General features: G+C 46.5%; 2 protein-coding genes across 2 annotated transcripts in view; both read right to left on the bottom strand.

The window, feature by feature from the left end:
* Pa2g4 (proliferation-associated 2G4, 38kDa) overlaps nt 1–7,323 on the bottom strand; it is a 10,983-nt gene extending 3,660 nt beyond the window's left edge. The window contains exons 1-12 of the mRNA XM_013018330.1: nt 7,034–7,323; nt 4,962–5,090; nt 4,181–4,286; nt 4,020–4,089; nt 3,700–3,792; nt 1,946–2,009; nt 1,658–1,736; nt 1,449–1,527; nt 1,229–1,362; nt 563–657; nt 307–434; nt 114–167 (exon numbers count right to left, since the gene is read on the bottom strand). Coding sequence (XP_012873784.1) covers nt 114–167; nt 307–434; nt 563–657; nt 1,229–1,362; nt 1,449–1,527; nt 1,658–1,736; nt 1,946–2,009; nt 3,700–3,792; nt 4,020–4,089; nt 4,181–4,286; nt 4,962–5,090; nt 7,034–7,121 — 1,119 coding nt within the window. The 5' untranslated portion in view covers nt 7,122–7,323. The remainder of the gene's footprint in view (nt 1–113; nt 168–306; nt 435–562; nt 658–1,228; nt 1,363–1,448; nt 1,528–1,657; nt 1,737–1,945; nt 2,010–3,699; nt 3,793–4,019; nt 4,090–4,180; nt 4,287–4,961; nt 5,091–7,033) is intronic.
* A 3,509-nt stretch (nt 7,324–10,832) lies between these two features.
* Erbb3 (erb-b2 receptor tyrosine kinase 3) overlaps nt 10,833–15,377 on the bottom strand; it is a 26,697-nt gene continuing 22,152 nt past the window's right edge. The window contains exons 23-28 of the mRNA XM_013021557.1: nt 14,925–15,071; nt 14,726–14,823; nt 14,451–14,639; nt 14,249–14,320; nt 13,317–13,617; nt 10,833–12,084 (exon numbers count right to left, since the gene is read on the bottom strand). Coding sequence (XP_012877011.1) covers nt 11,558–12,084; nt 13,317–13,617; nt 14,249–14,320; nt 14,451–14,639; nt 14,726–14,823; nt 14,925–15,071 — 1,334 coding nt within the window. The 3' untranslated portion in view covers nt 10,833–11,557. The remainder of the gene's footprint in view (nt 12,085–13,316; nt 13,618–14,248; nt 14,321–14,450; nt 14,640–14,725; nt 14,824–14,924; nt 15,072–15,377) is intronic.

The raw sequence follows: 15,377 nt of genomic DNA, 5'->3' as shown, positions 1-15,377 counted from the left end.
CTCAAGTGGTAGAGCGCTCGCCTTGAGCTGAAGAGCTGAGAGACAGCGCCCAGGCCCAGAGTTCAAGCCCCACAACCGACAAAAAAAAAACAAAAGAGAATGATCATAACTACCTTCTTTTTCTTCTTTTTCTGGGTTTTCCGACTTGCAGAACTTTGGAGAAGGGCCTGCAAAACAGAGAGAAGGCAACAACACACTAAGGAATGTGAAAGAAATTCCAAGTGTCGATCAACACTGCAGTTCTTTTCAAGTTGTTCACTCCCAGGACAGGTGCCACATGCTCACCACTTTCCAGTTCACACTGACCTTTAACTCTGCATCCTGAACCTCCAGCTCAGACTTGTAGAGGTCTGGCTCAAAGGGACCACTGGTTATCCGCATAGGACCATTGGGCATGAGTAGAACTGTGAATTTAAACTGGGCAACAAATTCACCTATGGGAAATTGAAGATGTATTTTGGTAAAAGGTCCCTTTGCCCACACTTAGTTCTCTTCTGAAGTTACAAGGAGTAGGACACTGTAAAGTCAGAAACTCTAAAGCCAAACCATGATCCGAACTCACCCTCCTTCTCATAGAGAACATTAAAAGGTTGAAGCAGCTCATGCTTGGCACACTCCACCACACCCATTCGAGCTTTCTTCTCATCTTCGAATGCTCTGGGGAAGAGGAAGATAGAATTCAGAGGTATCCTTAACTACCTATAAAGACCTCTCATTTAGTTACTTTTGCTTTTTGACACAGGGTCTTGCCATGTAGCCCAGGCTGGCATCAAATTTTCAGTCAGCCTCCCAAATGTAGGAACTGCAGATGTAATCACTAGGCCCAAATCAGTTTGAGTCTAATCATTTTACTAATTTTCTAGCATCTCTCACATGCTAGGTAAGTATTGTATCACTCAGGTATTTAGCTTGTGGGTCTGGGGTTTGAAGTGACTTCCTAGACAGGTGTTCTATCACCTGAACCACATCTATCCTGCTTACTCCTGTTTTAAAAATCATTCCTACCCTTAGACAGAAATGCTTAGAGTCGCTCTTTTAAATTACCTTCCATGAGAAAGGAGATCAGGAGAAGGTGAGAAGAGAGCACCTGCATTCATGCACAAGCTACAAGTCTGGGCAGGAAGGAAAGGAAGAGAGGGATGGGGGGGGTGGGGGTGGGGAGAAGCATTCCAGGGTACATTGTCTGAGTCAGACTGGTTCCAAGTCCTGTTCTTGCTAAGCACAGTACCTTAAAGTAAATGGCATAGCATCGAAACGCCTTTCCACTTCACTGAAAAAGGCACGTGAAGTTTTCATTTTCAGGCCATATTGTTTAGAGGGGTCTCGTTTGTAAATGGTGGTTCTCTGTCCTGCATCCTTGGCCTACAAGAATTGTTAGGTTACATTTTGTCTGGCTTAACACCATCCCCACCAGTCATCATTCTTGCTGACTCTTGTACTCTCCTCACCTTGCCCTCTCCTGAGCTGACAAGCACATCTACAGCATATACTTCGTGTACCTCAAACTCAGCCTTTTCGTGGTCTTTCCTGAAAGGGATAGAAAGGGAATCATTAGGAGTCACTTAAGGAGTTGGGAATAGAAGGTGGACATAATTAAGGAGTACAGAAATGGCTGGCAACTAGTCTAGTAAGTCAAAGAATGGGCGCTGGCACCTACTTTTGCTGGTCTGTGGGATTCTGGATAATGGTCTTTTCTCCATCAATCACATGCTGCTTCAACTGATGTGACAGCATACCTACAGACAGGAAAAGGCCGATGGTGCCAGCTATCCAGAGTCTAAAAAAGTTTCACCCACCCAAGTTATCTTGATGGTATAGGAACAGGGCATTAAGGTTTCTGACATAGAATGAGTGAGGGCTAGGGTGGATGCTTAAAGGAGCAAAAGCCTTAATTCTGCAAAACCACTCATTCCTAGACCCTCATCCCTGTAATCTGAGATCTCACCTTCTATTGGCGTGCAATTAAATGAGTGGGCAACTTTATTCCAGGCTTCTGTCACTTGTGTATTCTAGAAGTATAAGATCAAATAAAAGGTGAAGATATATTGAGCTAATAAATTGTCTACCATGAGAAAAAAAAAGCTTCAAAGAACCTATTCACTAGATTTTCATTCCATAGACTTACCTCTCCAAGTGAAAAATACCTTACACATCTATATCTTAACTTTTTTTTTGGTTGGTTGTGGGGCTTGAACTCTGGGCCTGGGCGCTGTCCTTCAGCTCTTGGCTAAAGGGAAGCACTCTACCTACCACTTGAGCTACAGTGCCACTTCCGATTTTCTGGTGGTTAATTGGAAATAAGAATCTCATGAACTTTCCTGCCTGGGAAGGCTTTGAACCACGATCCTCAGATCTCAGCCTCCTGAGTAGCTAGGATTATAGGCGTGAGCCACCAGCACCTGGAACATTTTTGTATTCCTGTATTGTCTAATATGCAGCATTTGTTTCTTTATACCTAGCACTCTACTTAGTAAAAGGGAACAGCAACCACATTTTTTCTCTGTAAATTTTCACTAAACATAAAAACTTTTTAAAACCAATGCATAATTAGCCATGGCTAGTACTTACTGAATATTTAAATATTTATGTACCAGGAACTATAATTAATACATTACATGGATCATCTCATTGTTACAACTGTGAGAATAAGGCACAATTTTACTTTTGCCATTTCACAAATGGACAAACAAGCTCAATATAACTTTTAATCAGTAAGTAATACAGATGCTGTCGATTACATAGCTATATATGAGCTATTATACAAAACAACAAAAATAAAAAGCCCAAAACAAGCAATGCTAACTCACTGTTCAAAGGGGCTTAGAATATATCTGATTTAAAAATCATTACAAGAAAACAAAAACAGATGGAAGTTGGGGCCTGGGCGCTGTCCCTCAGCTCTTCAGCTCAAGGCAAGCACTCTACCACTTGAGCCACAGCGCCACTATGGCTTTTTCTGCTTATGTGGTGCTGAGGAATCGAGCCCAGGGCCTCATGCATGCAAGGCAAACACTCTACCACTGAGCCACCTTCCCAGCCCCCTAAGACAGATATTTAAGCAGACTGTAGTTAAGGAATTGTGGAGGTGAAGGAAAATTGAATAAAAGTGTGAGGAACAGGGGGAAAAAGTGAGTAAGAGAGCACAAAGAAAGAAATTTTGACAAATGCATCTCTGCTAATTTAAGCATTACAGAAAGAGGTCTCCACTACCAATTTAATATGTTCAATCCCATTAGTTCATGAGAATTCCACCAGGTCTGGTCTTCTAAATACTGTCTTGCAACAAACACAAAAAAATTTGCCCTCACTTTGGCATGAATTTAATGTCCTATGTATTTCTGATACTCGTTTGAATACAGGGTCTTGCACTTCCTAGGAAAGCATCCACCACTGAACCATGCTCCCAACCTTTTTTGTAGCAGAGTGCCAGCACAAAAACATCAGAAAAAAAAAAAAAACCATACACACACAGATAGGAATGATCTACATAGGGTCTATATGGAAGGGACCACATATCCTTATCCTTTGCTTAGAATTATCTATGGTAGATCCACATAATTAATTGCTACTTAATATCAAATTAGTTTCTGCCCAATCTCTTTAAGTTATCTTTAAGATACTTGTTTTTAAGAGGACCAAGACAATAATTCCATACAGCAGTCATTCCAGCCTAGTGCATCTTTAGAACAAACATCTTACCTGGTTTCCAGGCTTGACCAGGCGTAGGGCAGCTTCCGCACAAAGGTGAGCTGCCTTAATGACATCTGCTTTCCGCCCTGTTACTTGGGTCCCCTGTAGATGAGGAAATGTAATCAGTATCTTCCTGAACACCTTACTAACTCACTTGGCCATTTTTGGCTAATATCTGTGTGGAATGGAATTGACTGGAAGACCACCAATGAACATGACAAGCTTTTCTGTTTTTTAGAGACTCAATTTGTGTGGTGCCACACAGGATGAGGATAAAAGGCAGTAGTTCCCCTCATCAAGGCCAAACAGTTCAAAAGCAGACCACCTACCTGAGCCACACCAACCACAAAAGTATGAGCCACATTAGCAATGAAGCCATCCACATGGACCCCAAGGTCACTGAAAGGCAAAAGCAGATTACTCCATTAGGAACTGACACTAAATAAGTGCTTAGGAAAAAGACAAATGCTCTAGAATGGCTTAACCTTACATTTTTACCAAGTCACCTTCCTTGAGAATATAGTCCTGGTCACTCTTCAAAGGGGAGAAGTGACATACACAGTTATTTACCGAAATGCTGGTAGGAAAGGCAATACCTGTAAAAAGAATCATCAGCCTTACTGCCTTGCTGTCCGTCAGGAACCCGGTTGCCCTTTAGAAAAAGTGGAAGGGGGGGCTGGGAAGGTGGCTCAGTGGTAGAGTGCCTTGCATGCATGAGGCCCTGGGTTCCATTCCTTAGCAACACATAAGCAGAAAAAGCTGGAAGTGGAGCTATGGCTCAAAGTGGTACAGTGCTTGCCTTGAGATGAGGAGCTGAGGGACAGCGCCCAGGCCCAGAGTTCAGGTCCCATGACCAAAAAAAAAAAAAAAAGGTGGAAGAGTTTTTGTGCCCTTTTTTTGGCCAGTCCTGGAGCTTGAACTCAAGGTCTGGGCACTGTCCCTGAGATTCTTTTGCTCAAGGCTAACACTCTACCACTTGAGCCACAGTGCCACTTCGGGCTTTTTCTGTTTATGTGGTTACTGAGGGCTTCATGCATGCTCGGCCAGCACTCTACCAAGAAGCCACTTTCTCAGCCCTTGTGCTTGTTTTTTAAGGGACTTAAGCACAGTCTGGAGGGCAGGAAACTGTATCCTACTTGCCACTTCAAATATCTCAACCAGAGCTGGGATGGGGGGGTACATCATTACAAAAAAAAGGGGGGAGGGGATAAACAGAGGACTAAATGAGGGCCAAACCTGGGATATTAACAAGGATTTTTATTTCTTTTTACCTTTTTTCATTTCCTTTTCTTTCTTGAAGATTTTCCCTGTCTCTTCCATAATCATGGCATCACCTTTCTCACAAAGGCTCAGTACTGACACACCTGAGCTGGAGGCTTCCACCAAAGACCGAAGTACTCCTGGGGACAGAATCCCAACAGATCAGCCTGGTTTGTATTTATATTTATTGTCTAGTTATCACCCAATGGATACCTGGAAGTTGGATTTGATTTTAATACTCCCTAGTGCCTTTGTCCTAAGGCTGAAAAAAAATGGGAGAAGTTTTGCCTCTTGGAATGCATCTACCCATAATCTCTAATCTCTACCTTCCTTTCCTAAAATAAAGGCCAACACTCCCTTCATATTTTGTGACAACTGGATATATACAATCTTTTCTCATTAGGTAAGGCCTCTGATTTCCAGAAAATGTTATTTTTGGTGTAATAAAGATAGAACTAATATGATTTCCAAGGCACTCCATATACACACACACACAAAAAAAAATAAAGATAGAACTAATATGATTTCCAAGGCAACACACACACACACACACACACACACACACAAAGAAGAAGTTTATGGGCGTTAGGGACAACAAAAAGGTAGAACTGCTGACTCCAAGCTGATGCATTGTTAAATGTTACCTTCTTCCCTTCTCAGACAGCCTAATTAGACATTAGTAATCTCAATTTACGTGGCCTTATTTCCCCATAAACAAGTATATAAGGCAAAGGGACTTAACCTAAGGTCCCTGGGACTCAGGATGACTTACAATTTTCAGTAGATCTCAGGAATATCTAATCTTATTTTCAAAACTGGCATCTCAGATCACAAGTGCTTCAAACTATACATCACATGGAAGAGTGGGAACATTTTTTCCCCCTTCTATCTGATTTAAACCACTCAATACTAAACACAAATACTAAAAAGCATCAAAAAAACACGGGTACTATAAATGCCTACTATGTTATAAAAATTTTGTTGTGCTCTTGCCCTCTTCATAATCCATTCTGGTTTTCAAGTTTGAGTTTTAAAGATGTTTTGGTGATTCTTTGGAAGCCAGAAAAACTCGGGTTCAAAACCAGTGGCATTTCTGAGACCTCCTCCCAACTATCTTTCCTGTCAAAACCACTTTAAAGCCCCAAAGACAAGCAGTTTATATCTGCTTACATAGATTTTTAAATGGTAAAGTGAATTAGAAGGAGAAAATAGAACATGAGACAGTTGCCTGGAACGGCAGGAACTGCTGAGAAAGTCAGAGCACAGCTGGAATAAAGACGGCTTGTGACAATGCCAAAATCAGTCCCCCTTTTTTAGTACTAGGATGAGAGCTGGACCTGGAAACACCGTCAAGTCCTGAGATTAAATAGAAAGGCTAACAAGGCAGATGGCCTTCCTATGACTACACTACTTCCCTGGAGCGGTGATAGTCACGAATAACTTCCCTAAAATCCAGGTTATCTCCCAGAACTGTGTTAGATGCTTCATAAGTGTTGTCCAACAGGACCCTGAGTTGACCCAAGGGGAGAAGGGAGCCCCCACCAGGGTAAGAGTTGCAATAAAGGAAAGATTCTAGCAAAGCACGTGGTGGGGAAGCTGGTGTCAGGCACCATAGCAGAGGAAGAGGGAAGCCAGCCATCCGCACAGGGGCCTGGCAGCACGTGCAGGCTCGGCTCCTGACGGCCAAGGGCCTTGACAAAACCGAGGGGCGCCTCTGTCTTCCACAACTGGGCTCTTCCATTTTTGAGGTTGGTCTCGTCTCTGCCAGAATCAGAGGCAGCAGAGATCCAGACTAAAGGGCGAGGGTCAGAAGACGCACCTTGCCTCCTTACCAACGGCCTAGAGTCGGAGCCTACTGGGGACCCCTCTCTGCGCTCCTGCCGGGCGCTGGCCCGCACCTCCATACACACTGCAGCCCAGGCCTGGCTGCTCAGTCCCCGCCGCGACAGTGCGTCTTCCCACCACGCCGCCCCGGCGGACCGGTGCTCGCCCCTCGGTGGCTCACTCCGCAGCACCCCGCCGCTCCAGCCCGACACCTTCTCCCTCTTAGCCTCGATTCCCGGACCCCTGAGGCCCCACTCACGGTTGGCGATGTCGCCCCCCATCTTATACTTGGTCACGACCAGGTCCTCGGCGATAGTTTGCTCCTGCTGCTCGTCCTCGCCCGACATCTTCCTACCACCACCACTGTAGCCTCAATTCCCCTGAGCCGTCGCCTCTGTCCCCCTTCCCAGCCGAAGACTGTGGCCAGAACCACCGCGATCCGCGAGGCGAGCGCAAGGGATAGCGCGAGCTAGCAAGGGAGCGGGCGGGCAGGCGGGCGGACGGAGAGAGCAAGAAGCTGCGAGCGCGCGGGCTGAGCGCAGGGCACCGTGGGACACCGAGTCCTGCCTTCCGCCAGCTTTCAGCCTCCTTCCGGTGCGTCGGAACTACAACTCCCAGCGTGCCCTTCGCGCCCCCCGGCCAGGCCCTTGGGCCTTACCCTCCTAGGGCCTCGCACGCTGGAATCGCCGGGCACGCTGGGAAGGGTCAGGCTCCGGCGGGAAGGCGGAGCCGTTGGGAAGCATGGGGGGGAAAAGCGTGGTCTCCCCGGGAAAAAACCACCTCCGGAGAGTGCCGAGCCCGTAACCGAGAGGGGCGGGCCGACGGAGGAGGGGCGGAGTTCCTCGGGGAAATGGGTTTAGAGGTGGCGGCTCGGTGTGGGCACCGTCGGTACCTTGGGTGTGGATCCTGGGCGCGCCCTCCTGAGTCTCCAGGCGGGCTGGTGCAACCGGCTCGGCGGGTCCAGCCGTCCTTCGGTGCTGCCCCAACCGAGAGGAGCCGAGCGCCTGGGGAAGACTAGGTGCGGGTGCGGAGCCGCGCCTGGTGGCTCACGCCTGAATCCTGGCTACGCAGGAGCTCTTAGGGTCCAGATTGGGAGCCAGCCCGGGCAGGCACGTCCATGAGCCTCCCATCTCCAGTGACCAGAAAACTAGCAGTGGCGCCGTGGTTCAAGGGGTAGAGCGCTAGTGCTAGCCTGGAGCCACACAGCTCAGACCCTGAGTTCAAGCTGGGGTCGGGAGTGGGGGTGGGGGGGGCGCCAGAGCAAGAAGTGATTCATTTACTATGGCTTCCGCTGGTAAAAAGCCAGACTCCCACCCACGAAAAGGACGATGGCACTGTTTTTCCCACGCTAGGTTGTTTTGTGTGGTTATGGGGCTTGAACTCAGAACTTGGGGGCTCTCTCCCTGAGGGTTTGTGCTCAAGGCTGGTGCTCGATACCCACTGGAGCCACGGCTCCAATTCTGGCTATTGGGGTGTGTAATTGGAGATCAGAGTCTCACTTTCCCTGCCCAGGTTGGCTTCAAACCGCACTCTTCAGATTTTAGCCTCCCGGGATTACAGGTGTGAATCACACCCATAGCGAAGCCCCTAACAATAGGTTTGGGATTTGGTCATTCACTTAAAAGCATGAGTTCTGACGTGATTTCCAGGTTTCAGTATTCTACCTGTGAAAGAGAAAGCATCTATAGGATTTTTGCTTGCGAGCATGCGCCCATGTGTGTGTGTGGGGCGGGGGGAGCCGGTGTGGCTTGAACTCAAGACCTGGCCACTGCCCCTGAGCCTGCCCGGCTGCCTTCCTTCCTTCCTTTCTTTCTTTTTCTTTCTTCCTTCCTTCTCTCTTTTTCTTTATTATTTCTTCCTTCCTTCCTTTCCTTTCTCTTTCTTTCTTTCTTTCTTTCTGCTCAATACTAGTGGTCTACCCCTTGAGCCACACAGCTCCACTTCTGACTTTTTGGTAGTTTTTTTTTTTTTTTTTTGTCATACGAGTCTCAGGGACTTTTCTGCCTGGGCCAGATTTGAACGACAATCCTCAGCTATCAGCCTCATGAGTAGCTGGGATCACAGGTATGGCCAACTGCTACCTTGCTGCTTTTTGTTGTTTTATTTCCACTTGTCCTATAATGATCATTAGTAAAACCTTGTGAGGATGGGATCCTTTTTTATCTGCGAGAGCCATTTGAATATTTATAATACAATTGAGGTAGTCATACATAAATCAATACAGGCAGACTGGCAAGGGGCAGCTGATGAGAGCAGAGGAGAAGCCTGTGTATCTGACCTGTTAGGTACCAAATGATTTTCTGGGCTTGTATAGCCTACAGGCCCAATGTTTTCCACCCCCCCAAGGATTGTGCCCTCTGCTTGCTTTTAAGGAAGAGCTGGAAAGTTGGATTGGAGGTGGGGGTAGGGGTGAGGTTAGCTAGGAAAAGTCAGGAGACAGAGAAAGGTAGCAATCTACTACAGAACAGAGAAGAGGAGTGGTCTCTTATTTTACTGTAGTTTTCCTCCCCCCCCCCTTTTTGTGCTGGTACCAGGCCTTGTTCTACTACTTGAGCTACACTGCCACTTCCAGCTTTTTGCTGAAGAAGTTAAGAGTCTCAGGGACTTTCCTCCCCAAGCTGGCTTTGAACCACAATTCTCAGATCTCAGCCTCCTGAGTAGCTAGGATTACTAGCTAGGCATGAGCCACAGGCACCTGGCTATTTTACTGTTTCCATTTGACAGAAAGCAAGCTGAAAAAAAAACTTTGGCATATTTATTCAGACACGTATAAAAAAAACATCAATGATACAATAGACATTTCCCTCAGTTCCCATACAAGAGATGGAGGTCTGAAGAGGATGAGTCTACTTCCAGTTCCACCTGGAGGCTTCTCATTACTGGATGGAAATGATGAGTCTTGAGGACCTTTGTGAATCAGCTTGGAAGGAGTGATCATTTACAGCACATTTGGCTATGGTTTACACAAAGGTGTCCAGTTATTTTCCTTCTTGACCTCCCTCCCCCCATACTTCCTGTGATGAGAAGACTGAGTTGTAAAAGGAGGATGTGGCTGTTGGGGTTTGACTTGATTCAGTGCAAAGACAAGAAAACAATGCCCCTTACGAGGACTTTTTTCTTCTTCTCAGTTTTCCCTGACACCTTACAGTAAGAGAACATGCACTAGAGTTGGAAAGATTTTGAAATCCTGGATTTGCTGCTTAGGTTTAATCAAGGCTCAGTCTCCCCTCAGTTTGAGGTTTCATTTTGCACAGCTGCAGACTGGAAGTATTAATTGAGAAATTCCAGAAATGACCTAAATTATTTACTTGTTTGTTTTTGCCAGTCCTAGAACTTGATCTCTGGGCCTGAGTGCCGTTCCAGAGCTTTTTGTGTTCAAGGCTAGCACTACCACTTGAGCCACAGCTCCACTTCTGGCTTTTTGTGGTTAGAGATAAGAGGCTTGTGGACTTTTCTGCCTGGACTGACTTTGAACCACAATCCTCAGCTCTCAGCCTCCTGAGTAGCTAGGATTACAAGGTATGAGCCACAGACACCTGGGAAGTTTGTTTTTTTTTGGGCCAGATTGGATTTGAACTCAGTGCCTTGCACCAGGCACTGTATCATTGAGCCACACTTCCAGCCTACAATTATTTTAAATTTCATATCATTCTAAGTAGCATGACGAAATTGCACATCATTCTGTTCTGTCCTGTCCTGTAGATGAATCATTTTGTTGTCCAGTGTATCCATTCTGTATAAGCTACCTGTCCATCAGTAACTTCCTTGGTTATCAGATTGATTGTTCTGGTATGACATTGCTATTGTTCAAGTTCCAGCACCTTTTTTTTTTTTTTTTTTTGCTTAAAACTGGCCCCAAAGTGCAAGAATAGAGATGTAATTCATAGATGCCAAAGGAAAGGGCTTTGGCTAACTGAAAAGGTGAAAATTCTTGACTTAAGGAAAAAGAAAAACTGCATGTCAAGATCTACAGTAAAAACAATTCTACCATGAAATTGTGAGAATGGTAAAAGAAATTAGTAGTTTTGTTGTTAAACTTCAAATGGCAATTATGGCCATACTGTATGATAAGTGCTTAGTTAAGATTGAGAAGCCCTTAATTATAGGTTTTAGAACTATCCAGTTTCAGGCACCCAATGGATATTTTGGGATACCTGGAGTGGGGGAAACTACTATATTTGTATAATAGGGTTCTCTGCCTTACAAAATTGTAAGGATTATAATCGATTGAGACAATGTGGGTAAAGTTTAGCACAATGCCTGGCTCATAGTAAATGTCCAATTAATAGTAATATCTACTCTTAACCTCTCTTCATTCCACAAAAGTTTATGCTTTCCCAATCTTTCTAGAGGATTAAGAATTATAAACCAAAATTCTGCTTTCCTCAGCTAGGCTTACCCTTCTCAGTCTGATCAGAAACAAAAGACAGGCATAGGAGTAATCCCAGCGAGGAAGAGTCTGAGAAAAAGTGACCTAGAAAGTAATCCTTCATATCTTCAGGGAGTCCTCCTGAGGAAGCTGAGGAATGGGATTGGGAAGGCACACACAACAGGAAAGTCTCTCCTTTCCTAGGGTTGGGAAAGAGAAGAAAGTGCATAGCTGGCTACATACCACAAGATTTTGGGTCAAGCTGTTGAAAAGCCTCCAAAGGTTGATTGGAATTGTCTAGGACTGGAGAAATGGGGCTGAGACCTGGGCGGCACAGGGAGCTGGGAGAAGAGGGGTACCCTCTAGAAGCACTAGCTGCCATCAAGTGTCCCTGAGTGTCTCTGGAAATAGGAGTTATGTTCTCTGGGCGTTTGCCTTAGGGAAAAGCCTGCTATGCCAGTAATCGGGGTTATCAAAGGCAGAGTCAGTGGCTTCTAAGCTACGTAGAGTTTTGAGGCGGGCATAACGGACATGGGGGGCACTGTGTTCAGGCCCCTGGAAAGCTCTCATCTCTTCGTACCCTTGTTCAGCCTCTTGGCAGGCCCCCATGGCTGCATAATCCCCACTGGGACCACCTCCACCACGTCTGCGGTTCATATATTCATAGTCTTCATCTGGAGTTGTGCCAGCAGTGGGCAGGATGGGCACAGGATGGAGTGGGCAGCTCTGTGTGCTTCCCAGAGAGGCGCTGAGATCTGATCCTACATCCATGTACTCATAACCCAGTTCCTCAAGAGAGCCAGGTCTTGGGGGACGAGGTGGACTGCGCCTTCTCCTCCGATTCATGTATTCATACTCCTCGTCTTCTTCTTCTTCTTCAGTACCCAGGACAGAACTGAGACCCACTGAAGAAAGTGTGCCTTCCCGGGAGGAGGAAGTACCTAGGGTTAAGAAGAGAAAATGGATATGTGTGCAGGGTGCTGGTGGCTCACAACTGTAATCCTAGCTCAGGAGGCTGAGATCTGAGGATCGCAATTCAAAGCCAGCCTGGGCAGGAAAGTCCGAGAGACTCTGATTTCCACCTAACCACCAGAAAACCAGAAGTGATGCCGTGGCTCAAAGTGGTAGTACACTAGCCTTGAGCTGAAAGAGCTCAGGGACAGGGCTCAGGCCCAGAGTTCAAGCCCCACGATTAACAAAAAAGAAAAAAAAGGATATGTGGGGGCTGGGAAGGTAGCTCAGTAGTAGAGCGCTTGCTTTGCATGCATGAGGCCCTGGGTTCGATTCCTCAGCACCACATAAGCAAAAAGAAAAAAAAGCCAGAAGTGGTGCTGTGGCTCAAGTGGTAGAGCGCTAGCCTTGAGCTGAAGAGCTGAGGGACAGCACCCAGGCCCAGAGTTCAGGCCCCACGACCAGACCCCCCCAAAAAAAAAGGATATGTGGAGGACTTCCTGGGACTAAGCAGAATGGGGTGGAGGGAAGTTAGGGCACTGTTGGCTCACGCCTGTAATTCTAGCTACTCTGGAGGCTGAGATCTGAGGATCACTGTTCAAAGCCAGACCAGGCAGAAAAGTCTGAGGCTCTTATATCCAATTAACTACTTAGCAGGGAAGAAGTAGAGCTGTAGCTAAAGTGATAGAGCACCAGCCTTGAGTACAATAGCTCAGGGACAGTGCGCAGGCCCTAAGTTCAAATCCCAGGACTAGCACAAAAAAAAAAGGGTGGGGGTGGGAGATGCAAAGGGATGGGAAGGGGAAACAAAGGAGGAGGCAACAATACTTGATAAGAAATGCACTCATTATCTTCCCCATGTAATTGTAACCCCTCTGTATGGGATTTTTTTTTTTTTGGGTCCAGTCGTGGGGCCTGAACTCTGGGCCTGGGTGCTGTCCCTCAGCTCTTCAGCTCAAGGCTAGCGCTCTACCACTTGAGTCACAGCGCCACTTCTGGCTTTTTTCTTTTTGCTTATGTGGTGCTGAGGAATCGAACCCAGGGCCTCAGGCATGCAAGGCAAGCGCTCTACCACTGAGCCACCTTCCCAGCTCCTCTGCATGGTATTTAAAAAAAAAAAAAGGAAGGGATATGATCAGGGAAGATAAAAGAATTAAGAGGAACTAGGAGATTGGAGAAAGGAATAGAAGATTTGAGGAAAGCCCTAAGAGGAGTCAGGTACCTTTGATGTGTGTATCTGGCATGACATAACCATTGACATCCTCTTCCTCTAAGCCTGGTGGGGAGAGTGGGGTGACAGGTGTAAGCAGGCTGTGACGCTGGGAATGGTAGGCACTATCTCCACGTGGCCTCGGGCTCCGACTCCGGCTTCGGCTCCTACACATTGATGCTTTCTCCTGGAGCTCAGCCTCGGAGCCTGTCACATGGCCCTCTGATGACTCTGATGCCAAGCGTCCCCTCGGCATTGGGTGCAAAGAGATTGGGCGAGGATATCGTTCATTACCCCCACAAGCTGAAGATTCCTAAGGAGGAAAAGAATACAGAGCTAGTTACACGGTATGAGGAACGATGGCTAGGTTGTTCAATGTCTTTTTTTTTTTTTTTTTTAACCAGTCCTGTGGCTTGAACTCAGGACCTGGGCACTGTCCCTGAGCTGCTTTTTTGCTTAAGGCTAGTACCCTACCACTTGAGCCACGGCATCCCTTCTAGCTTTTTCTGTTTATGTGGTACTGAGGAATCCAACCCCTGGCTTCATGCATGCTAGGCAAGCACTCTACCAGTAAGCCACTTGCCCAGTCCTTCCAACTCTTTTTGTCAATGTGTACTGGGCCTGGGGCTTGACCTCAGGGCTTGGGCATTGTCCTTGAGCTTTTGTGCTCATGCCTAGTGCTTTAGTACTTGAGCCACAGCTCCACTTCTGGCTTTTTTGAAGTTTATTGGAGATGAGAGACTCCTGCTCAGGCTGGCTTTGAACCACAATCCTCAGATCTCAGCCTCCTGAGAAGCTAGGATGACAGGCGTGAGCCACCAATGCACAGCTCAATGTCTTCTTTTATGCGGGATGCTAATTAAACCAAAAATTTTCTGGTGCCTTCTTTTCTACCTCTATCAACATGATCAAACCCATAGAACCCTCTTAGCAGCAGACCTTACCAGGCAAGCCTCTCCAAGATTATTTTGGTTCATGGGCATATATCCAGATGATGGACTTAAAAGGCTCTGACTCTAGGATGAGAAAAGTAAAGGTTAAAATGAAGGAAGAAATGTACTTTTGCCATGGAGGTCTTTGAATAGTTAATCTTGCTATTGACAGCTTATATGGTGCAGAGTGTTTGGCAATCCTAAGTCATCTCACCCCACGTGGCCGATTAAGCGTCCCAGATGGTAGGCTGAGGGCAGAGCCCAGTGTGGTCACCAGGCTGTCCTCCTCAGCCTCCAAGTCTAGATCTAGGTCCAATTCTGGCTCCAGCTCTACTTCCTCCAGTTCTTTGTTTATCAGAGCAGGGGGCTCTGCCCCGGGGGATATTCCAGGCCCACTTTCTCTCTGCAAAGAAATGCAATGTTGAGGTGAATCCTGATTCTAGCTAAGTCATCTCTAAATGTAGTTGATATTTCCTAGTCCCTTCGCACCTTTATGACCAGATACCGTGGTGGGTCCCGGGCCATCCTGGTGAACTCATTGGCTAGTTCTTTAAAAGTTGGGCGAATATTTTCATCAATCATCCAACCTGGGGGTGAGATATAGGAGGTTGAAGCAGAGATCAGAATAGAGCTGTGAAGGGATTGGGAGAGACGTTTATAAAATGTCTGGGGTCAGCAGGTAACTCACACTTGACCATGACCATGTAGACATCAATGGTGCAGATCTGGGGCTGTGGTAACCGTTCCCCCTTCTCTAGCAGGTCTGGTACTTCAGCTAATCGAAGTCCTGCATAAGGCTCTGCTCCAAAGGTCATCAACTCCCAAACTGTCACACCTGGCAAGAACACATGGCCTAGTTAGTATAAACATAGTAAATACGGGCATGAAAAAAAGACAGGGCAGAACTTGATCTGATTCAAGGATCTGAAGGGCTTATGTTTTTCTTTCTTCTTTCCTTCCTTGTTTTCTCCTTCCCTCCTTCCCTCCTTTTCCCTCTCCCCTTTTTCTCCTTCCTTTCTCTTTCCTTTTTTTTTTTTTTTTTTGGGTCCCTCAGCTCTTCAGCTCAAGGCTAGCGCTCTACCACTTGAGTCACAGCGCCACTTCTGGCTTTTTTCTTTTTGCTTATGTGGTGCTGAGGAAT

Source organism: Dipodomys ordii, unplaced genomic scaffold (genome assembly GCF_000151885.1).
Source record: "Dipodomys ordii isolate 6190 unplaced genomic scaffold, Dord_2.0 Scaffold3, whole genome shotgun sequence".
Classification (NCBI taxonomy): domain Eukaryota; kingdom Metazoa; phylum Chordata; class Mammalia; order Rodentia; family Heteromyidae; genus Dipodomys; species Dipodomys ordii.
The sequence above is the reverse complement of the archived record's forward strand: the minus strand, read 5'-3'. Positions and strand labels throughout refer to the sequence as shown.